This window comes from Amblyomma maculatum, chromosome 1 (genome assembly GCF_055883805.1).
Source record: "Amblyomma maculatum isolate TAMU_Amacu chromosome 1, ASM5588380v1, whole genome shotgun sequence".
NCBI lineage: Eukaryota > Metazoa > Arthropoda > Arachnida > Ixodida > Ixodidae > Amblyomma > Amblyomma maculatum.
This window is the reverse complement of record NC_139344.1, coordinates 217,987,452-218,012,997: the sequence shown is the minus strand read 5'-3', so window position 1 is coordinate 218,012,997 and position 25,546 is coordinate 217,987,452. Positions and strand designations below refer to the sequence as shown.

At 45.2% G+C, this 25,546-nt stretch overlaps 1 protein-coding gene across 1 annotated transcript in view; it reads left to right on the top strand.

The window, feature by feature from the left end:
- Positions 1-3,504: 3,504 nt before the first annotated feature.
- The window catches only part of LOC146205628 (B-cell receptor CD22-like), a 149,794-nt gene continuing 127,752 nt past the window's right edge, over positions 3,505-25,546 (top strand). Inside the window, exon 1 of the mRNA XM_084607555.1 lies at positions 3,505-3,601. Coding sequence (XP_084463681.1) covers positions 3,505-3,601 — 97 coding nt within the window. The remainder of the gene's footprint in view (positions 3,602-25,546) is intronic.

The following is a 25,546-nucleotide window of genomic DNA, read 5'->3' as shown; positions in this document are numbered from 1 at the left end:
AGCTTGCACGTTGCACTTTCAGCACTTTTCTCATCGATACTAGTAGGCGCCGACCGAAAACACCTTCGCAAGTTGTCTTTGTCCATTTCCGTGTCAAGCGCTCCATGAAATTTTATCGCTGCAGGCCCTGAACTTCGACTGCATTCTATTAGATTTTCAGCATGCTCACGGCACTTGCACGGCACTTCGATTACCGACGACGCTAAAAAAAGCAGCACCTTCTCGGGGAATCAGCTGTTTGCTTGCAGGCCGCCATGTGCACGCCATGACGCCGCCCGCGCACCCTCGCGGCAACAAAAGTTACCTAATAGCAAGTATAACTACAAAACTAAGAACGCTTCAACTTGAGCTCAATGTTAATCAATACTAAAAATAGTATCTTGCCAAAATATACCTTTGTTTGTTTTATTTATTGCGTATTAGTTGCGTCGTGTTAGAAAAAGTTAGGAGACGGTCCCTGCTCAGTTTTGTGCCACACTGTGGCATCAACGTTTGCCGAGGATTCGGGACTACTAGGGCGGAGCCACGCTAAAAGTCGCTGGTAGTTGGACGATTTCGCATACTCGTCACGATTGACGTCTCAAGGCTGCGTCACAGCTTCGTAATTTTGACGTCACGCTCACAAACTTGTGAGCGGAATCCGTAATTCGGCCCTTGGTCTGACTCGTCTGAACCATTTCTGAGCTTTGGCAACTACGCAGCGGATAATAAATGGCCGAGAAAGGCCGTTAGAAAGAAGTTAAAATATTATTATAAATGTGACACGGTTTTTTCTTACGCAAGAAACAAAAACTGCATTCATTCCTGAGCGCGAATATTAGGTTCTTAGGAGTTCTGGCAGATCTTATTTTCTGTGCGCTAGTAATTTGCCTCACAGTTCGCAGGAGCCCTCATCATCGAGTTGATGCCGCTGGCAGTAGGCAGCTGCACGCGTTTTCTTCCAAGTTGCGCGACCAGTTGTACATTGACCTTGACGAAGAACTCGGCACGCACTAAACCCGCACTAAACCAGCAGCTCAGTGACTAGTGTATCCCCGCTGCCTCTGCGCTTATCATGCGGACTTGGTCAAAGGAACCGGCGAAGAACCGATCGCCGTTCAAGGCAATCATGAAGCAGTGGATGGCTTTTACTTTGCTGCTTTGCTGATGCCTACATGGTGCTCGCTACAGGCGCCACTTTTTGCCTCTTGGCGGCGGAAGGATTAAAGGCACGCTGCAGATGAACCGTAAGAAGTTAAAAGTATCTAAGCTGCTGTAGAAAGGTTAAATATTAATGGCTCCCCTTCGGACCGATCGTGACGCAAACGCGTTTCACGGTAGTTGAAAACGAAAGAGCCTGACTCAATTTTCTGTGACGAAGGGAAGAAACGATGTCTCTTATCATTCCTGCTGCACATAAAGCACATCTGACAAGCATGGCTCCATTGCGAGGAGTACGCACCTGTATCCTGTTTTAGGAAGTTGCGAGCATTCACTGCACGGGACTGCAATTCACCACAGCCATTACTGCTGTATACGTTAGGCCATGGCATTTAACGGCATCGTTGCAATTACGCAACTCTTCACCCTAAAATAACCATTAACGCGATATAATCGAAACCATTTACAGCGTGTCTCATATTGGTTCTGTAATTCCACACGCCAACCGCTCGTCCTTATAGTCATGGCAGACTAATATCTTGGCAATTTGAGCTTCGTGATCCTGTCTGTATATGTTTATTTAGGGGATGGGGTTGCATCACTTCACCGGCGAGATAGATTTCGGTGCTGGTTCAGAGTATTAGAAGCGGTCTACGTATGTTGGCGAATAGAGTAGACTCGTTGAAACTTGTGAGCAGCTTAAAACACCAGAACAGGTTGTAAGGCTGGAGGCTGACTGTAATTGAAAGCGTGGTAAACGCGCTGTTCAACCGGAACATCGTACGGTTTTAGCTCGAGCATTGGTTTAACCATGCTTAAACCTGCCTAACCATTTTTTTTAAGGATGGGATAGGGATGAAACACTGCCTATTTAAGCGTCTCAGTTAGACAGGTTGACGTATTGCTACAAGTTTGCAGAACGGATACTTTAAATGCGATAAGCCAAGCATCTCGTTCTTCATTTTTGCAAAAAGAAAAAGACGAACCTACGGGCGAACTCTGTGGAGAGGTGCTCACCATCAACATTAATTTAATCTCTTGCATGAAACTTGAGAAACTAAAAAATACTTATTTTCTACACTTTAATAAAGAACACATCCCATAACACCTTAGCATACTCTTAGGACAACATTCGTTCGGAGGGGTCACCAGCACTGTTTAGTTTTTTTTTTTTATATATAATTTAAACAAGCAAATTTGCACAACCAAGTATAGCATTTAAAAAGTTACTTTGAAAATCTTACAATCAAGTAAACATACTGTACCTTGCATTTGCCGCATGATGGCCTTAGTTGCCTAAGTACCAATGAAACCCTACAAAGCACACTCCTGAAGCATTTCGAAAACTCGCATGTTTTTTCTTAACTTTATGTTTGTTTATGCTTGCTTGCGCACATCTCTGCTTCAAACTAGTTTCCTTCTGTGCAAAATCTCAGAATTTGTTCTTGTGTTTTCTCCTTTTTGCAAGGCCTATCAGTCCTCCCTCCCCCCCGCCTCCCCCACCCCCCCTTCGCACGGCCGCCCTTCTCCCCTTCCTGTTCTGCCATAGTGTATGAAGCCACGTCGTACTTTACGCTCTTAATCATAGCCTTGTATTAAATCCCCCATGTCCTACCGTAGAACTGCAAGAGTCATTGCGCTAATTCTGCATGGTTTGTCTGATAGGTTCTGTTTCATTCCGCTACGTCTGCCGTTGGTCATTCATGAAAGGACACTGGAGGAGTCGCACTCGCTCGTTGGCTTCTCTATGCGCGATTAACGGCAACTGGTATCACGTTTTAACCATGCCGGTGGCAGGTGCAGATCGGCTCCTCACTTTTGACAGAAGAGATTGCGTGTGGCGGGCGTAAACAAGAGGCGACAAAAAGAAAGGCATCCGCCGGCGCGTTATTTACCGCGATCGCTTTTCTTTTTCTGTCGGTGCTCAGAATGCGGGTGTTGATGGGAAAGCAAGACTTCGTCGTTTGACTTTGAGCGTGACGCACGCTGACACAGCCGGTTCGTCCGCGATGCGCCGCCTCTCGGTTGGGCGCATCTAGCGGACGGGGGCCGCCGTGTTTGCACGCGCTCAGCAGCAGGCCAGCGCGTTCAGCGGCGGAGAGGGTGGACGCGCGCGCTGAAGGTGGCGAGGGGCGCCCCCTCTCTTCGCAACTCCGGTGGCGCGCGCACGAGCGTCCGCGCCTGCGCCCGCACTGGCTCGGAGGAGCTCAAACTCTGGCTGGCCAAAGTGGCGCGCCGAGTTTACTGCGAGTCCGGGCTGTGCCTGAGGAGCGACGAGGCAACTTTCCCGCCGACATCGATTGGCGTCGTTCGGTAGCGCCGGCGCGTTCCGGCCAGTCCTTCGCTCCAGACCTGTTGGACGCGATGGACCGCAGGTCCATGACCACGTGCTGCGCCTTGGCCGCCCTTCTGGCGCTCACCGGTGGCCCAGCAGCCGCTTGGAGGAACTACGGCACGCCCGGTGAGTGCGCGATCGGAATATGCCAACGAGGGCTGCGCGGCTAGCTTCCGTACGTAGTGATGCCATTAGACGAACGCCAGGAGAGGTGCTGGGGAACATCCCGGGCTGGCAGTCGAAAGAAATCTCTACTCTTCACTCTGCAAGAGCGGGTTTTTAGCCAGCAGAATGATAGAACTTTGGCAGCCCACATATTTATGGCTTGCTTACCGCGTAGCTGGGAACTAGCAGGAGTCTAGCTGGTTATTTATCAACATTTCCTTATTTTAAATGGGCATGGCTGCTGCATTGTCAATGGCCTTCTGAACCTATAGGGGTGTGCGAATACTCCAAAATCTCGAGCAGCCAATCGGATGTCCTCCTATTCGATTATTCAGTCGAATAAAATCTTGTATGTTCAGGATTATTCAGAACGAATATAATATGGCGTAATCTTTTCGAATAACTGGCGAGAGATTCGAATAGACCGCCGTGTTCTCTACGACAATTGTTCGAATAACAGGGCCCTCACCGACGCCGCGTGTCATCCTGCCGCTGTCGGTGTAGGCGGGATGAAGGGTTCTGCGGCGCAACACGGTCCATTCGTTTGGCGCCATTCATAATGATCATATATGGCCTGTAAGACTGGAAGCTTCGGAATGGCTGACGCAAGATAAGCAAACCTTTCTTGATGCCCGATCTGAATCCAAGGCTCCCGTAGCTGTAATTTTTTTTAAGTGCGTAGATGGGGCTCTATAATTTATTCCCTTTCGTCGTCAATGCAAAAGATGATTTTCGTGTAAGTGCAACATGATGGTCATAGCGTTAATTATACTGACTTTGCGTTGCTATCCTTTAGTGAATCTCTCTGGCGCGTCTTTGAACACTACAGCTTTCAGCCCATACTTCACAGCATTGTACAGCAGCACAACCGCTGGCGCCAATGTCCCGCAGGACTGCTGGATTTGCGAGAATATTCCCACAAGTAGCGACTTTTATTACAAATATTCCATTCGCTTTGAACTGTATTCGATTATCATTGTAATCGATTCAATATTAGACTATCATTAGATTCGGTGTTTAGCTACGCTGTTCATATTTGATTCGGTTTCGAAAAAGTACTATTCGCACACCCTTACGAAAGGGATTTCTTGCGTTAGGTACTTTACGGTGCTTTTCGTGACTGCGGTTTGCGATTTAATGCGTATCGTTCTTGTAGATTAGAAGAAACGAAGGCTCACGGGAGGCTTTTGGCGCCTGTAAGCCTTTGTGGCCCTTCATATTCGCGTATATCACCTTTGCGAAATGTGCCACTTAGATTGCTAATAATTCTACATTTTTATTTCATGCAGTAGCTCAAGAATTAATGCTGACTTATGTAATTAACGGGGTCTCCGTAGCGCATGAAATGAACTTGTTAGGTTATTTGGGACTGGTCCGACGAAAGCTCGCTGGTGTAAAAAGAGGACGCACTTAAAACACACGACGCGTATATCACAGTCAACTGTTCCGTCTCGGTGGAGAAGAGGGTAAACCTATATGTGACACACACATTGGAGGCTCAGTTTGCATGAAGGAGTGTGCATCAGACGGGCTCATGCGCTCCGGTCGAGAGGCTCAAATTCCAGGTGCACATTTTTAAAGACCCGGAAGTGCTGTCCATGCACGCCTTTCTGTTTTATTTTCTTTTTCATAATTTCAAAGGAATATTTTCCACGTCTCCTATATTTGCGCATTTTTTATGCTTTGCAAGTTCGTGACTTTTGAAATGTGCTCATACCCACAGTCTTCTGAACAGACAGCGCATGTTAGCGTGCTCGGCTGTTCGTCTGCAGTGCCCAGTTTGTGCCGCAGGTCTCGCTACATTTCAGAGACATTCCATAAATCTCCCGAGCTGCGCGGACAACGAAAGGCTTGGCATATTTCTTGTCCGTAGCTTGCCTTTCTCTCTTCCATTTCGAATCAATTCATGCTTAACAGCATCGCTAGCGCCGCTGAGCTGTCATCTCTTGCAGAGTCGCACTGTGATAGAAGGCTCATATCTCGGATAACAAATTAGGGTGCGTCTGTGTTACCGAGTCTTTTCTTCGACTGAAAGCGGGAGATCTATACTATCAAGGAATTCTCCGCGTCGTCGAGGAATACGCTAGCGCGCGCCGGTCTAAAACAGCGTCCATGCCCGCCAGCAGAAGCTCAACAGTACCGCAAAAGGTGCCTCATCTCTGGTATTGTATTTGTGTAGGAATACTTTACATTTCTGTCAGAGTCAATATTGCTATGCTGCATAAAACGCACCAGTGCGCTGGATCGCACCAGTGTAATTCAGTCGCTGATCCAGCTACATTGCGCACAGCTGCAAACAAACTCTGATAATACCAAGGAGACCATGCATGTATTAATTACAGTGGCGAACTGTACGCGTATAACTGTTAGACCGTCCACTATGTAACATATGGGCATAAATATCGCAAAAACGTTTTGTAACTTGGAATCATGTTTCTTTTTTTTTTTTCATCCCCAATATTTGTGAGTAAAATAGACAGAAGGAGCCTGAAGGTGGAAGCCTTGGTGAGCGTGTTTTTTTTTTTTATATTCGTTTTCTAGGCTTTGTGAAACACATACAGCAGTCACACGAAAGAATAAAGCAGATGCTAAGAAACATGTACAGAAATCTTTGTTTACCAGTTCAACCATAACTTGAGGCTTGTTATGAACCGCACACTTACCTGAGCACGTTTTTTTTTTTTTTTTTTTTTTCCCTGCCTTAAACCCGTATTTTATTTTGCTCTTTATTCTTATAATGCTCGAATTACCACTTGCACATTGGTGGCAAAAAGTAACTTCACAGTGTGGCGGCAGCCCACATGCATCTTTTTGTAACACGTTCTGTACACTAATGGTACAGAGACAAAAATGATTGTTCGCACAAGTTTCTGTGGCAGTGTATAATATGGTCGACCTTCCAAATCGTGATAATTTCGAAAGGAACAAGAGCTGCGGCTTTTTCCTAGCCTAAAAGATCAATGACAGGCTATACCTCTTGGTGGCTTCCATAAAGTAAAGATAACCCTTACATACGCTAGGAAGCCTTGCCGATTTTTCCACTATACCAGCTCATTACAAAGAGCAGCGCTAGGTATAAACCAACTGGCCCAAAAAGCAATTTTACTCTCTATACAAAAACTGGTCTATTTTGTGGCACTATGCCTTACATCAGGACGGTATCAGTGTTTGCGATTATGACTGCACAGGAGAAGCATGCTGGTGCAAGGCCCGCCTACATTCCCTTCAGAAGTTTCCTGCATGTTGTGAGGATCTGACTTGTGAATGCGGATTACGAAAAAGACTATTGTTATTTTATTCTATTATAATAAAGAACCACTTATACTGACTTGCTTTACTACTTCGAATCATGAGGCCGCAATCCTTTCTGTGTCTTCATACGGTGACAGGAAATAGAAATGATCGCCGTGTAGGCATGATACAAAAGTCTAAAGACTGCAGTGACTCTTGATGGTGAAGCACGTCAGTAAAAGTAAAACTATTCTCGTAATAGCCAATAACCTTCCAAAACTCTTTTTTCTGTGTTTTCGCGCGTGCCATCATCAATGAAAATAATGTCAACATACCTTGCTTCCCTAGCTATATTATTTCTATATTTAAATACTTGCGCATAGGTTAAAACTCCTGACATCTCGTTTCACGTCTTGCGTATGTGTCATGTAAGATATTTACGTGAGTATTGACTGTGCGCTGGCCACGGTCCCGAATAGCGATGCTGAAGATTGCAAAATTTGTTGACCATGTATAGTATACTTGTATTATGATGGAGCACCGTCGTAACTCCTCAAAACATGAGGAGATTTTAAATATATTGAGGTACAGGGATGACCCCATATTTTGCTTTCGAGCCCCTCGATAAGGGATCACTGAAGTCTGCGAGCAATTCATTTATGCTGCCACGCAAACATGTGCGCAATGCTCCCAAGGCACAGAAAGGATTATTGCCTTCTTATTCAGTGCATACAGAGGCTACCAAAGGACAGCGCCTAGTCTACCAGTCGAATCCATGCCCGGTTAAGTCATGCCCTCGCTCTAGGCTGAAACGTTTTGACAGGCAAACATAAGTACCAACTTCTGCTGATATTCCCTGCTCGGTCGAGGCCGCAGCTAATTACCGAATTGCCTAGGCAGTTAAAGCAGCCCAAATTGCATACTTTGGTGACCAGTGCTGGAGTAACTGCAGAGGAGTGGTAGCATGCGCTGTCAGTTAAGAGCTAAGAAGGCGCTGGGGGGAGGGGGGGGGGGGGTTAGTGCGTACACCCTCCGGATAGAATTTTACTTAGTTCGAGAATGCATGAACTTGAAAACCGGGACATTTTTGTGGGCTTTTCAAAAGTTAAAGAGGGGGCGGAAATACATCACTGACAGTTCGTGTACCCCCTTCGCTGCTAGAGATAGGATCTGTGCTGCTTGGTCGCCGCCGTATTTGAATGCATGTGTTCTGTTTTCTGCCATACAACAAAGCGAGAGCACAACGTGCCCTTCTAATGGGCTTCTTTTCTTTTTTTTTTTTTCGGCAGTGTTTCGCTATCGAAGTTGCCATTGCCGCTTACCCCCCGTTGAAAATAGGAGACGACAATAATAGGTGCCGAAGAATATCCTCAATGCGAGACGTTGCATTTCACGATCCATACTTTTTGATGTACCTTCCCAAGTAGCCCAAAGTGGGCTATGACGTCGGGGCCCGCGTTGGGCCCGTGAGGGCAGCCCACACGGGCCCCATGCGGGATTTGCAACACGTACCCAGAGGGGCCCCGCGTGGGCTGCCCAATTTCGCCGCGATCGGTCCCAAGCCGTCGTGCCCTACATTCATCGCTTCTCTCATAGGCTAAAGAAGATTGTCGGCAGAGCAGGGGTTCGTCTGGTATTCTCGGCCTATAACAAACTTTCCCGACTTTGCCGCAAGGTGAACGTGCCACAGAAGAGGAAGGCTGAATGCTCTAAAAAACACAAGGATCCGTTTGTTCCATGCAATACTGGTGTTGTCTATAAGATTCCTTTTTCGTGTGGTAGATGTTATGGGGGCCAGACTGGTCGTTGTATCAACGACCGGTTGTTGGAACACAAGAGGGACCTCAAGACCGGAACTGGAAACAACATGGCAGTTCATTGTGCCTCATGCCGCGGTTGCCGTCCAGCCCTAGACAGGTGCAGCGTCATAAAAAGATACAGCAAAAGAAGCACACGTGAGATATTTGAGGCCTTATGCATATTTAGGATAGGTGAAGATTGTGTCAGCACCCCGTCCATATCGCTGCATAAAAAGAAACTTGCCTACCTCAACGATCTTTTTCATCCGTAATTTCTAGCATTCTCGTCACCTTTGACGCCCACAGGGATGTGCCAGTTTTTTTTTCCAAATGAGATAAACTTCATTTTGCTGATAGTTTTAAATCTTTTCACAGGCGCCTATTCTGCGTCAAGGAATCTCAACCTTGTATCACTCTGATAACAACCTGACTCGTTTTGTGACTATACATTCCTTCTGTTCGTAAATAAATGTCAGTTGCTAGTCAGCGCCTGTGTTGTGTGGTCTCGTCTTCGTTTTCGCGCTGTTTTTTTTTCTTCACCTTTCTTTTCCTTGTTCTCTTTCACACTGCCTGTTTTGAAGTCTGCAGGCCATCTTATTCGACATACACCAATTCAATTCAGGAAGATATAGTAGAGTGGGTTACTTAAATAACGTGAGTTGAGGGCATCTGACGCAGATCGAGAATGAATAGACATGCAGAGCGTGTAATTCCAGAGGAACTAGGTAACCGAAGGTGGTTATCTGGAGGACGGTTTACAAGAGAAGTCGAAGGTAGCAGCGGAACCGTTACAGTAAATCGTCATGGGGCGCTGCCCTGCTGTAGATGTATTTAGGTTAATTATGATGTCATTCTACAGTCGCAGCTTTCATTGCTTCAACTCCGGATATCATGGCGCAGGACGTTGTCCACTGAAAGGATATAAAGGGTTTCTGAAAAGCCGGAGGAAGGATTAGGAGATGAAGTTAAAGAGCAAGTTGCGAGGCGAAGGATCGCTGTACCGAGCATGATTTATGGAGAGAACCAACCCACATAGCGAATGGATGATTTGTCCCCAGCCCGTGTTAAGACGTTGCGACGTAAAGGTGAAGTGCAGGTGAGTATCTGGAAAGTATTACCATTTAACGCTTCGTTCGGTTCACCGCGGCCGCTTGTGCTTTTCTTACGCCTGCTCTCCTCCTCCACAGAGAGATTTTGTGTCAACAAACGATCACAAAGCAATCCAGGTGCACCTGCGAGTGGAGGCACCGACATGAGAGCGCTGAAGCGCAGCATTGCAGGTTTGGGTGTTCAAACCTCGTTTTACGTGCCGCCGAAAACACTTCACGGAGGATGCGACCTGGAGATATGATGCCATGCGGCTGCAGCGCCTAACTGCACGACCTCGAAGTGCAAAGTAGCGTCGGAGGCGTGCGAAAACTGCAAGAGCAGCGAAGGCGTTTTCCGACCAGTCGTCAAGCAGCCCGTTTGGCTACCGTCAGTCTGTGTGCTATCGTTCGTCATTAGTTTCACGGCGACTTCGTGGCATTATCATTTACTTGACACTGTATACCTCAAGAGATATTTCGTACCGCCGACCTCGCCACATTCCGCTTGTGCTTCATTTACCATTCATTTTCCTGTAGCGTGGCCGCAATGGAGCCGCCATTTTTCTTTTTTTGGTACTGTAGATATGTTCCAGATACGCACAAGACGCGTGTCAACATTAATTCGACCGGAGAATATGACGCATTTTCTGCCTACTTTTCAAGAATATGCTCTGACGCTAACTTTGTCTCCTGGTTGTGCATCGTTCCTTCCGGTCGTAGTGCGCTCGAACCAGAGAGTGCTTTTCTTTGTGGCTAGTGCAATTCCACGGTTAAGAAGGCTAATTTTAGAGCGTACTCTCTCCGAGGCCGTCTGACTGTCATTGATGTTTCGTTCAATAAGTCCGTCCTGAATTATAGCGCGCAATGTAAATTAAACGCATGGGGAAAAAGCAGAATTGATTTTGTTTCAAGTTGCCGTGGCGCAGATGAACAAGATACGCTAATGAAGTTTCCTTTATGGCCGTACGCAATATCGCTGTTGCTCTGAATAATCGTTGCCTTATGTTCTTAGCATGCGTCCGATAAAAGTATGCGCAAAAAAGAAACAGAACGAAATAAAGACATGACATATAACTAGAGAGGCTCGCGAATGTGAGGGTGGTCCCGCTTCGAACGCTTATAGGCGAAATTCCATATCGTATTAAAGATTTGGTTTGCGTTGCGGAACATCAATGGGCGGGTCGGTCCTGTTGCATACGACGTCCTAACGGCAAGTTTGTTGCTGGAACTCGGCATTAATAGCCATTCTGACTGCTGTGTCTGTGATGATGTCTCTTGCCACACTTGCGGCACCGGCATGAAGCTTGCCAGAAGTTCCATAATAATTTTTGTCCATCTCTCCATTTTCGCCGGCGCACTGTTGATGGTGAGAACCGCAGTGCTGGCTTTTGTTTGTACTAAGGTAGCTGTAATTGTCCTGCAAATCTGTGCAATTCGAGCGCATTATTTATGCCATCACACTGAGCGCGTACGTAGCCTAATGATCCCATGACACAAATATATTCAGTCATTAGCGTGCCCCTCGAAACGCTGTTGTAGGATCTACGCATTACTTTTATCTCGTTGTTTACTGCAGCAACTATGCATATCTGTGGCGATACATGCCAGAACGCGCTTTGCTTCGCATGTGGGCTAGAGAAAAAAAGAGTGACGCAACGAAGGCAGCAATGAAGAAACTTCGTTGGGTAATATTCTTGTCATTATCACATCGATTTTGTTTTTTCTGTCTCCGGGTGGTTAATTGTCAAAAAGTTCACTAACGCTGACCAGAAGAATGTGCGTTTGGAGTAGCGATGGCCCCTTCGCACCTTTAAAAATCTTGAGCCTGATTAAATAAGTCACGAATACGGCAAGCAAGCGCGTAGGAGTACAACTGCCTATTATAATGCGCATGATCCTGAATGGGCCAAAGCGGCCCTGCCGCTCGCAGTGCTGTAAACAGCTCCTGAGAGGGAGTATAGTTATGTTAACAAGCATGATCTCTCATGAGCATTCACCATATATGAAATTATCAACGTTTCTTTTTTACAAGGTCTGGTTTTGTTGATGTTGTTTTTTTCTTACCTCAAGCTAACGCCTTGTGAAGGCGAGCTAAGAAGGAGGGTTTGCCGAACGATTTGGCGCGCTCCGAGACAATTAAAAGAAAAATAGCGTCACTGTGCATGGAGTCTGCTTTACAGAAATTGTGCTCACATCAAGTGCTTCAGAGTTTTAATAACCGGATAATCCAGCTTTTGGCGGCATGGTTCCCGAAATCGGTCCTCATTGCTGTTTCCGAAACCCTCCTTCAAAAAGTTAAAACGAGGAAGAAGTTGAAAAATTGCCAAAGATAACCAGAAAGCGCCTTTGCCTGAAGCTGTGCCCTACATCCGCGCAATCTCGCACAATCTCAAGAAAAAAATGGCAAACAGACACGGTGCACCTGTTGTTTTCTGAGCTCCTAACAAGCGTAGAATTTGGGCTCACGTGTTTGTAATCCTGAAACGCTGGATGTCAGGAAAACTGTGAAATGCCGCTTGCGAAATGTTCCATTGATGAGCTGCGTATTGGACGCCGTGCGAAGGACTACTTAAGGAGTATTTATGAGGGTTAAATAACCAAGATGACAATTACGCACAAACAGTTCCGTACTTAAGTGCAAACAACACGTGGCCCTTCTCAAAGGAAGGCTTTTCATAAAGAGTGTAGACAAGAGAGCGCGGATTAGTTAAGAAGTGTATCACAAAACGTTGGCAGTGAGTGCTGAACCCCCCGTGTTTGTCTCTGTCTGTGGCTTAGATTGGCATTCCGGTAGCGATTGACTGTTGACTGTTTGCCACTTGAAAGAAAAACACATGAAAATTGATTTGCTGTACTCTGCCTCTGCTTGCCTGAACATGTGTTCTGCTATATTGGCCCAGCCCCTTTATTATATAACTTTGCATCGTTTTCACTCAACACTTCGGTTTACATACGATGTTATCTGTGTGACACTCCGTGTTGGTGCTAGATATTTCAGATGAATGTACTGTTTGAATGTATGCATCTAAAATAAAATAAAATAGGTAATTATAGTAAATATTACTTGTTTGACACGCATTCAAATAAATTTATGGTAATCGCTTTTAATGTGCTCCTCATAAAACGAAAACACAGAATTATGAAGTTATGAAGTATGCAGCGGTGGCGTAGCGGTAGAACATCCGCCTCGCATGCAAGAGGACCGGGGTTCCTGATGCCGGTGAACACCTCCGGCAACGCACTCCCTCACTAGAACAGGAGTTGGCCACCCTGGTGCAGTAATTGGCCGCAACCTCCTATGATAAGCTCCATAAAACCCTGGTCCTGTACCAGCAGCTGCGGAACAACTGACCACGGCGGCGGTCAGACCTGTGACGCAGCAGGGGTAGCTAAGAATACCTGGCTCCGCTGGACAGGCCGCCATTGCAAACTGACCCTGGCAACGTTTAACGCTAGAACCCTAGCTAGTGAAGCTAGTTTAGCAGTGCTGTTCGAGGAACTAGAGGGTATGAAATGGGATATCATAGGGCTTAGTGAGGTTAGGAGGCCGAATGAGGCATATACTGTACTGAAGGATGGGCATGTACTGTGTTATCGAGGTTTACCAGAGAGGCGACAACTAGGAGTAGGTTTCCTTGTCAATAAGTGTATAGCGGGTAATATAGATGAATTCTATAGTATTAATGAGAGGGTAGCAGGCATCGTTATTAGGCTTAATAAGCGATATAAACTGAAGGTTGTACAGGCCTATGCACCTACATGTAGCTATGATGACCAGACAGTTGAAAGCTTCTACGAAGATGTAGAATCGGCAATGCGAAGTGTAAAGACGCAGTACTCTGTGCTAATGGGCGACTTCAATGCCAAGGTAGGGAAAAAGCAGGCAGGAGACCAGGCAGTAGGTGACTATGGCATTGGTTTTAGGAACAGCAGGGGGGAGTTACTAGTTGAGTTTGCAGAGCGCAATCACTTAAGAATTATGAATACCTTCTTCAGCAAACGGAAGAACCAGAAATGGACATGAAAAAGTCCTAATGGGGAGACTAAAAATGAAATTGACTTCATAATGTGTTCAACCCCCGCCATTGTGCAAGATGTAGAAGTAATCGGGAAAGTGCGATGCAGTGACTACATGATGGTGAGGTCCCGAATTAGCCTAAATCTGAAGAAGGAACGCAACAGATTAGTAAGAAAGAAACCCATCAACGAATTAGCGGTGAGGGGGAGGGCAGAAGAGTTCAGCATCTCGCTACAGAATAGATATTCAGCTCTAAACGAGGGTGGCGACATTACCCTAGAAGCAATGAACAATAATTTCAGAGATATCATTACTGAATGTGCGGTAGAAGTAGGCGGTAGGATAGCTAGAGAGGATACTGGTAAGCTGTCTAAGGAGACGAAATATTTGATTAAAAAACGCCAGAGTATGAAAGCTTCCAATCCAACAGACCAGATTGAATTGGCCAAGATATCAAAGCTAATTAATAAGCGCAAGGTGGCCGATATAAGGAAGTATAACATGGAGAAAATTGAGCATGCTGTAAAGAACGGGGGAAGCCTTAAAGCGGTAAAGAAGAAATTGGGAATAGGCAAAAACCAGATGTATGCGATAAGGGACAAGGAGGGCAACGTCATCACGAATATGGACAAGATAGTCAAAGTTGCCGAGGAGTTCTATACATATCTCTACAGTAGCCAAAGTAGTCAGGACCGTAAAGAGATTGGCGGTAGGGAAAAACAGTCGGACGTTCCACCGGTTACGAAGGACGAGGTCAAGAAAGCATTAGAAACTATGAAAAGGGGGAAATCAGCTGGAGAGGATCAGATAACTACAGATTTGCTGAAGGACGGGGGGAATATCGTGTTAGAAAAGCTGGCCACCCTGTATACGCAGTGCCTGGTGTCATCGACGGTACCGGAACCATGGAAGAATGCAAACATTATCCTCATCCATAAGAAAGGGGACTCTAAGGACCTTAAAAATTACAGACCAATCAGCTTACTGTCTGTTACGTATAAGGTATTTACTAAGGTAATCGCTAATAGAATCAGGACAACCTTAGTCTGCAATCAAGCACAGCATCAAGCAGGTTTTCGGAAACGGTACTCTACTATCGATCATATCCATACCATCAATCAGGTGGTAGAAAAGTGCTCGGAATATAACCAGCCCTTATACATAGCATTCAATGATTACGAAAAAGCATTAGACTCAGTTGAAACCTTCGCGGTGATGCAGGCATTGCGAAATCAGGGGGTAGACGAGCCGTACGTGAAAGTGCTGGAAGATATATATAGTGGCTGCACAGCAACCATAGTTCTGCATAAAGAAAGTAACAAAATTCCCATAAAGAAAGGTGTTAGGCAAGGAGACACAATATCCCCAGTACTATTCACAGCTTGCTTAGAGGAAGTATTCAGAGACTTGGAATGGGAGCAATTAGGGATAAGGGTAGATGGAGAATCAGTAATCTGCGATTTGCTGATGACATTACCTTGCTAAGCAACTCGGGGGATGAACTGCAAATAATGATTGATGACCAAGACAGGAAACGTAGAAAGGTAGGCTTGAAAATCAATATGCAGAAGACTAAGGTAATGTTCAACAGCCTCGAAAAGGAACAGCAGTTTGCATTAGGCAGCGACGTACTGGAAGTAGTAGGCGAATATGTCTACTTAGGACAGGTAGTAACCGCAGGTCCGGACCATGAAAAGGAAATAACAAGAATAAGATTGGGATGGAGTGCATTTGGCAAGCACTCACAAATTATGACTAGCAGCTTACCGGTATCGCTAAAGAGGAAAGTATATAACAGTTGCATCTTACCTGTACTTACCTATGGGGCTGAAACGTGGAGGCTAACCAAGAGAGTTCTACTTAAGTTGAGGACAACCCAGAGGGCTATGGAACGAAAAATGGTAGGGGTAACATTAAGAGATAGGAAGCGTGCAGAGTGGGTCATAAAAATAACTCAGGTTACCGACATTCTAGTGGAAATTAAGAAGAAGAAATGGGCATGGGCAGGACATGTAGTACGAAGAGAGGATAACCGATGGTCGTTTAGGGTAACAAACTGGATTCCAAGGGAAGGAAAGCGTAGCAGGGGGCGGCAGAAAGTTAGGTGGGCGGATGAGGTTAAGAAGTTCGCAAGGGTCAAGCGGATACAGTTAGCACAGAACCGGGATAAGTGGAGAAATATGGGAGAAGCCTTCGCCCTGCAGTGGGTATAGTCAGGCTGATGATGATGATGAAGTATACAAAACTTACTTGCTGTATTACATAAACCACAAGATAGTCTCAGTGGTCTATTTGATAAATACTTCAAACAGCAACAAAATGCTTGCCAAATTTCAATAAACGGCTACTTTTGTGTTAGGCGGGGGGGGGGGGGGGGGGGAGAGAGAAAGAGAGAGAGAGCAAAACATTTTGTTAGAAAATAACTAACAGCAGATCCATCTACTGAACTAAATGCTCTAATAACAAATCAAAAGTAAATTCGACACGGTAATTTAAGAAGTTGTCAAAAGCAAAGGTTCAGTGACTGTGACAGCAAAAATTCCAAAGATATTATGAAAAAAAAAAATAGTATGTATCAGGTGGCCAAAATTCCTCGAAACAAAACCAGTGTAGGTTACACCTCGAAACATAGTCGTACCTAAATAATGATCAGAAGAGTGGAGAGTTGGGCTTGTTGGTTTAAGATCATGTTGGAAACTACTCATGCTTGCCGAATTCTCCTTGCCCCTAAAAGATCTCACCAAAACGGTACAACATCCCGCCGACAACAAGCTATAGGCTTCCTGGACATTTTGCTGCACGCAACACCGTACGCACCCCGCTCATAGAAGAGCCTACTGCCATTCTGCATCGAGAATTGCAGGCTAATCAAACAAGGCAATGCCACTGCCGAACTCAGTAATGCCCTACAGAGTGGCATTACCAAGTTCTCACCTGCTTCAACTCGCTTGTTAGTCCGCTTACATCCGCTGGTTTCCGAGGAACCTGGAGCGCAAATTAGAAAAACTCGGCCTGAAAATCCACCAAAATTCTCAGAAAACATGTCCGGACACCGAACGATCGCACACAGTCTTGATTCACTATATGCTTGGTATGTCCCACAAGCTCAAGAAGATGGGGCTAAGATAGTAGTTCGCGCAATTTTTTCTGCTCCCAACAAATTGGTGCTCTGTGCAAAGGCGTGAATAGTGAAGATACTGAACGGATTGAATGCATCACACACAAAACATTTTTACCGTAATTCATTCGTACAGTGCAAGAAAAACGTTGTTTACGACATTCCGCTTTCCTCTGGCAGGTCTTATGCAGGCCAATCTGGAAGGTGTATTAATGACAGGTTACGCGAACTATACAAATCATTGAAATGCATCTATCGGTTCCAACCTAGTCATTCATCGTACCAAACGCAAATTCTCTCCCCTGCTCCCTGCTTTACCAAATCCGCATAATAGAGATATTTTATTCAGCATGCCTGATAAATTTGGGAAGCTTTTCAACAGAAACGATGACAATTGGGTTAATGCACCGCCTGTCACACTGCTTCTGAAAGAAATTGCTATTCTTGAGAATTACAGTCATGATACTCGCTAGTTGCTTGTGTAACATGATTTTACTTTTGTTGTTTCTCTTGTTTCACCCGACCATCCTACTTTTTTTTGTGAATGTGTTCTGTTTAATTTTCTTTCGAACTGAGCATGTGCTTTTCACCTCGCCTACTTTCTCCATTTTGTTTTATCCTTGACACGTGCCTTCCGCAAGCTAAACTTCCTTTTAGTCTTGTTCTCATTTTTGCTTTGTTGTCACCCGTTCACCCTTTGTGTTACTCCCGTTCACCTTCTAGCCGGTTCATCTCTTGTTGGGTTTCATTTATCTTAAGCTCAGCGCGTATCTCTTACTTCGCCATCTTTTTATGCAGCAACTTGATTCTGTTTGGATTTTGCGGGTGTGCGGTATATATTCCTGTAGCTCTGGAGTGCAGGCCATTTATAGCCAGCGCCCGTGTTGCGTTTTTACTTCGTGCTGTGCCAGTGCTGTTTCCACCATGATCTAAATAGTATGTTTAGCCACTGAAAAACCTTCACTAACAAAGCCTCACGTCCCACAGCATAAAACTGCTCCCTGATGACAGAAGTCGCATACAAATATGTAACAAGCAGAGAGAAAAAAAAAGCTTTGTGCACATTAATCTGGGAAGAAGGAGACTAGAAAGCAAGCTGACATCACTCCGTTACAGTTGTAGGAGCTACAGGGTGTTCTTTTTCTGTGAGCAAGGCTATCGGCTTTTCTCTCCAGGTCATATGCTCAGCACGAGCATCCAGACCTAATTATTTGTTTTGCCATAGATTATATTGTCTCAGCTCAGAATACCAGCCCTAGCTCATCGCTTCATCTGACCATAATATCTGGATTAACTGCACAGTCACATAGACAAGTTCGCTTGTCAAAATGTTGGCTCGGCTTACGAACTGAGGCTCTTTTGTGTCTGTGTTTCGTCTTCGTTCTTCGTGTTTCGTCTCGTTCCCGGCGCTGTTCTTTAGGTATGCAATACCAACTAGCCCGACACCTCGCTCTCGTGCGGAGCCAGATATCGCCCGCATAATGCAAGTAGTTGCCAAATTAAGCCGTACTACTGAGTAACATAAATATTGCGACTTGGTATGAAAGAGCCCGGAACTAGGGTTGCGGGGGACTTTCAGTTCGCAAGCCGAGCCAACGTTTCGACAAGGCGACTTGTCTTCGTCATGGAGGTACGATAATGACTCAGTGATCATGATGATCGCGCTGCCCAGGCGAAGACAAGTCGCCTTGTCGAAACGTTGGCTCTTCATGATGATCGCGCTGTCCAGACGAAGACAAGTCGCGTTGTCGAAACTTTGGCGGCTCGGATTGCGAACTGAGGCTCCTCCTCAACCCTTGCTCTTTCATACCGTGCAGCTATCTTATTCTTTTCGTTCTAATGTTGCGACATAGGTGGGACAAAAATTATGAATGATGCGGGAAACTTTCTAAGAATGTGAATGCGAAGGCTTAGTTGGATGCTTCGTTGAACTTTTTTTAACCTTTATTCACACTCCATGATATTAAACTCTCCCAGTACACACTTCAATTACCACAGCACATATTTTCCACATCCACTTCCTAACGCCGGTTGCAACGAGCGGTACTTCAAGCTGCTCTAGCCTCTTCCGCTGTAGCGTATACTTTCTCGGCCTTACCAGCCCGAAACTGGGGACTGGGGCGTCGTTACCCACAGCGATGTGAAATGAAGCTCCGAGCCCACTTGGTGACGTATACAAGGCGGGCAAACCTGCTGCGACCATGGCTGCGAGTGTGCTGCCACCTTGGCACGTCCCTTCAACGGCGGTACTCTACCGCGCCACCACTGACATTTTCCTCCTCCTCCCCAAGAGCCGGTGTTTTCCTTTCTTTTAACGCCCTCCGGTGACCTTACGCTACACAAGAATTGTGGACTCGTCCTCAGGAGGTCAGCTAGAGTAGTGGTTAGCGCTCTCAGCGACATTACTCTAGTACACGGAAATACGGAAAGTCTTGGAGTGGACCCGGTTCACTTACTCACTTTCTTATTCACGTGATCACGTGACTGGGACCACTTTTCGTGAACACATTTTGTGTACAGGCTCTGCGGACAACTGCCATATGAGGATTTCGGCTCAAAATTTATTTTCCGGTACACTCTAAACACGGAAAAAAGCATGCCTACTAGCTCACTCAATTGCAGGGCCACGGCAATCTCTCCAAGCTCCAGGGTAGATTTTCATCGCTAGAAAAGCGCAATATTATATATAAGCTGTGGAAGAAGTTTTGACTTCAAAACATGCGAAGCTCTAGCAATCACTGAGATTGAAATTCAGCCGAAATTTCAATGCCCTATAACTGCTAACATTAAAACGTCTGGTGCAGACGCTAAACGCCTCCTGCATTGCAAATCGCATGAAATAAATATTATCTGAAGGTGTAATATACCTCTATTGCCAATAGTAAAGCATTCCATACATTTAGGGATGAAGATCTACCTCAAGGATTGCAGAGAAAACAGTGTCCCTACAAGAGAATGTGCTAGAGAACATGCTACCCCCTTTTTACTCCTTTATAGGGTAATTTGTGTTTACAATGATATAGCTGATGGAAACTAATACTCTGGTGGACAGAAACTTATATTTTGGGCTGGTTTCTTGAAGTCTTCATTGTCAAAACCAGAACCAGACTATCAGACATCCCGGTGACCACTGCTCAAGAAGCTTACCTCGGTCCTCGGCCTAAAAAACATGACCACATCGAGCTCGCTCGCTTACACAACAAGGTACTCGAATTCCCTGTATGCGAACCATTTCGCAAAGTTGTGTCACCGCTCTTTTGCGGCCGCGCAAAAATTCAATGCCTCGTAGGAAAGTGTCAAGTTCAAAATTGGAAATCAATTTCTGGAATATACCGTATAACTGATATTGTAACAAGTCAGAAAGTGCAGTTGCAGCTTTGAAATAGCGCGTGACTTCTATGTGTCACCGGTGGCCCATGCTCAGTGGGCACGATAGATAACAAAACTTCGCTAATTCTGTTGAAACTTGCTCAGTGCATAAATAGACCATGAAAAGACACCAGTCACCTTTACCCTGTACATTAAGCAATCTGAAATTGCGCTTTTGCGACAGAACAGTTATAGCAAGGCCGTGTGTAGTACTGGTTCACATCAAAGTAGTAAAACACCGAACTTTCAACGGCTTTTGCGTATGCGATCAAAATCAAATATGATTCTTGCGACTTTTGCGGTGTGGCAAGATCTCGGAGCAAAGAAACAGGATTCAAATTGGTCTCTATCAGAAGTGGAGAGGTCCTATGTTAAGATTATATGAAGGTGCACCCATCGTTTGTATTGATAGGACGTCTGAACTTGATAAGATTGTCTAAGCATGAGCTCTTCGAAACAATAAAAATGAACTTGAATAACACATTGCGGGCTAGTTGGTTGATCATCACAACGAAAACAGCGCAAAAGCCACACACAGGACGCGTCCCTTTCGGAGTCATGTGTGTGGTTCTTGCGCTGCTTTCCTTGTTGTGAAGCAAGTAACTTGTACTAAGTTTTCAGAGGTTCGTCAGTGTTTCACTGCTTCTTAAAGGTAATGTCATCCGCTTCGTTCACATTAGTATATGCAGCATCCATAAGAATTTGGATCACTTAAATGCCCCAACGGTAATCTTTAATTTCTTTTTTATCACCTTTGTTTTCACAAATAATATTTCCTCCGAATCTTTTTTAGGCCTTCCATTTCCAGAGATCTATCTTTTTCATACATTCGGCCGTCACGGAAGGGAAACGAAAAAAAAAAAACATAGCTCGTAATGAACTAAGTTGGACGGTACCACAGTAACGCCATACTTTTTATCACGCATAATCTGCTGCTTTGCATCTAAGCACGCCCAGCTTATCAGTGCGATAACTATCAGTGCACCGCCCTTCTTACTATAACGGTAGACTTCATCTTTTCGAACTTTACTCAGCACTATCGTTTTCTCCATTTGAAGGGCAGGTATTTGTATCAGGAAATATCAACATTGATATTGTTCGTTGAACAATCATTCTGATCGCTAGTTACTTTGACCTTCTGTACAAATGGAGTCTGCGAGATGTATTTCAAAACACTATTCGTGAATAAGTATTTTTCCCCAACGAGTTACGGTCTCTCAAATCGACGAACAGCCCTATGAACATTCGTGCGCATATGATTCTTGCACACAGCTAAATTATTTGATCAATAATTGATTTCTTGCTTCCTAACAGGCAACTATGTAAATTACCTCGAAAGAAAGGCATCAAATTTCTGCAACCCATTGCGAAATGGATGACGAGCGTTACGTGACTAACTCCACGGGTCGACACAGTTTTTCTGTACGCCAGTGTCATAGTTATAATCTCATGCAACTCGTATAGCTGATGTCCTAGCAAATGTTGAAGCAAGGCCTATGGACTCGCTTTCACCACTTTTAGTTAGAGTCAATATCCCTAAAAAGGAACTTATTTTCTTTCGAAACAATGTTCAAAAGTTTTCTTGGTCACCTTCTTTTGTTAGACATATATTTATTGTTCCCAGTGAGTATATATCATTTTAGATAAACATCTTCCGTGAAATATCTAGGCTAACATATTGATAGTGACCCATCGCGTGGAACACAATTTTCTCACATATGCAAAAAAAAATAGCAACTGCATGTGGTCGCATGGCCATTATTTTTGTAGTATTGGTTATTATATTATTATTCCTCAGAAAGCGCACTGCTGATGCTTTATATTACTACAAAAAAGGGGAGCGAAGAGAGCGAAGTGCTGGCGCGTGTCGCTCGCTCTGTGCTGTGCTGTGGTGGACCGTCGTTTACCGCTCTATGCCTTGTCTCGGGCCCTAAACCTAGTCCTGAATCGCCTAACATCTTTGGTGGAGTTACGGCGTATCGATCCCCGCACCTCTCGCAAAGACAAATATATTGTGAAACTTTTTTTTCGGCATAACCGTAATTGGCCGTTTTGTTCGCTGCAAAAAGCAGTAAACTCTATTTTCCGCACTTCTACTTAAAAAAACACTGCAGATAACTCACATCTGCGTAGAGATGCCTATATCTTCAAGGGCCTTACTTACGGCAAATTTTGCTTCCTTGTAATGAAAGACACCATTTTACCACATTTCTGGGCAAACACAAAACAAAACAAAACAAAAAACAATTTCAGAAAGGAGTATACTCCAACCCGCAGCCTCTGTCCAAAGCTTCATTTCTGCATGGCATGGTGCACCACGCGATACAGGCGAAGCAATTATTATGCTCCTTATTGCTTTAACAAACTAGCAACCAGTACGTTTGCCTTTGAAATGGTCTTAAAATCAATATGTTTTTGTGACTGCTTCTCTAGCATTTATTTATTTGTGCATTCGCAGGTGAATCTTATTTCTGTCTATGCTGAGTCACCTGTTGTATCTCAAATACATGTGTTTTTGCGGATAGTATATATTGCTATGCTTTTTATATTACCAGATTCTTTGCAAAATGTATCCAACTGTAGTGTATTGAAAGTAATGCATTGTATTTTATTTGGTGTCGAGCTACAAGGCCTGCCTCCAGTGCTCCTATTTAGTTATTCCCTCGAGGGACTTCAAATTGAGTTCAGCATGCATTTTTGTTTTTTGTACTTCTTGAGGTTTTGCGCTTCCTATCAGATGCTGCCCCTCAAGCCTAAGGGAAGCGTTGGCAGGCGTAGTTTTTGCATTGGTAATTGAATGGTCGCAATATAGAATCATTGTTATTATTATTATGTAGTGGGTGCATACAGATGCCGCCATCAGTAATAAAGGTCTAGATGAGTACTTGCTGAAATTTAGAGGGGAAACACTGTTCGACACCAAGCAGCAAACGTTGGTTCAGCAGCGCTAACGCACGCGTTTTTTCTGGCTTGATAATCAGTACAACTCGCAGTGAACCAAACGCTAACGAAGTGTAAGCAAAAAAAAAAAAAAAAAAAAAAATGAACGACTGCGATAATTTTCGACTCAAACCGACACACCTGTCTCAAGTGCACGCGCTGATGTATTCTCCCCGCACATCGCCATGCGCTCCACTCTAAACTCTCGAACCTCGCCGGTGCCGACTGATTCATCCGCTGATTCATAACACTCCTCAGGAAGCCTTTTAACGATCTCGCATGCCCAATACCCCGCGACGCGAAACTCGGCTGTAGGCATTAGTCCTGCGTGGTCAGCAGGAGAGCGCATGCGGCAATTATTCCTCCCCGTCAAATTGCCGACGTTCGGGGACGGGAGTCACGCTGGGATCGCGAACGTGCTCACCTAAAGCCCTGCGTAGCACCCCCGGGGTTGAGGGGCCTGTTGGCGTGGGTGAGTTAAGGCAGGGCTACTTGGGCATCCTTTTTCAACGGATGTTCCCTGCTCCAGAAATGTCTCTCCCGAGCTCCTCTTCTCGCAAGAGGCTATGGATTTAGGTACCAATGCTTCTTTCCCGCTTTTTTTTTTTTTTTTTTCTATTCCGGCGTTGAGACTGGGCTGCGAAGTATCGAAGCTTCAGTGACTTCTAAGTTATATTCTCCAGCAGCCTTTGAGGTGCATAGTGCAAAAGGCAGTCTATTTTTTGTGCTTGGCGATAGTTTGATTGCGACCTTCAATGAATTCGTGCGAAGAATTTCTCTGAGGGAAGTAATTCAAGCAGCATCCTGAGTGCAATGAGTATACAGTATTTCATTTAATCTTAAACCTGATGTTTTCGTCACCAAGTTCGGGCAAAGATTTCCAGTCAGTATCTTTCGGGCTTATGGAACCGTGGTGGCTGTTGACTGTCGCCGACTGCCTTAAAGTACTGGTAGCCCATGATTAACTCTGAGTTTCGCCTTGAGAAGGTTGACAGACGCTTCCCTTTCAGCCTTTAGTAAAACCAGTCATCGTGCATGGCGAGGCGGATCTGTCTCGAAATCTTGACGAGCTGCCATACGATGATGCTCGGATTGAGCTTCACACTTCCAAACCGCATTTGGTTTGGTTTATAGGAAAGGAAAGACGCAGTATGTACGGGTTTTGTGTTAGGGTTGGCACATCGTTTTGTTCAGGATGTCATGGGAAAACGTTTCTCCCAGCACAGGCCACAAGGCACTGTGCCGGTTGTGCATCCTGTGGTGTAAGTTCGCCGGAAAACACGGAATTGTAGCGCTGCTTCCTGCTGTGGAAATTTACCTAGGCAGTGCCATCAATAATCGCTCACTTGTTTCGTAATCGCTCTTTGCCGATTATTATTGCATCAGATACATTATGCGCCTACATTTCGACTTCGTCGTGTTCGATTTCCCGTTGTCCGGTACCCGGGTACTCACATCTGGTGTCCGCTTGCTCCGATTCCCTAATTCTTGTCCGTCCGCCCTACTGCACAGGTGCGCATCTGTGTATATGGCACGCGTCTACACCTTCTCTACACCAGTGTTCATCCCGTGCACAGGCACAACAGCGCGGTTGCGGAACTTCGCGAAACAGACCTATTAAGCCCTTGTACAGTATTAGGTCTGTAACATATGGGCTTGAGTGGGAGTCCATATGACCAATATAGGTTTGTCTCAAATGAATAATACAGCAGAGGAGCACCGATGTATTTGGAGGCGTAGATGCTTATCGAGGATATATACATATTGCTCCAGGAATAGCACAAATCAGTCTGACGCATTTTATGCAAGCAGGTATTGGTTTGCTAATGCAAGGTGCTTCCAATTAGCGCCACCCCCAAATGCACACGAATCGGAATCGCACCACCGACAAAAACTACAACCTGAATTTCCTTATCGAGTAGTGTTGAGAAACCTCCCCCCCCCCCCCCCCCCCTTTTCCACTGCATCTGTGCATAGAACTGAAGATTTCGCTCTTGAATTTCTTCACATTTCCTACCCATATTTTAAATAGATCAGGCCTTTTCAGTGGCATTCATTGGGGTCCTAAAGTTTCTTGTGCACCAGTTGTTTTATGTGTGTTGTTCAGTCATTTCGAGCGCAAGGATCCTTGTTCCTGCGGCTGCGCTGGGGGTGGAGTTTGTGCCGCCATAACCTTTGCGAAACGGTCTAGAAGTCGAATAATCACGTGTCTCCTGGTCAGACATGAAGCAATAGGCATTGCTGTCAGGTGCCACGCGAAACTGGGAACACTTGCATGGCTTTCTCTAGCCTGTACACAAAATATGTGTAGGCATGAGGCTTCACCTCCCGGTGGCACGCCTT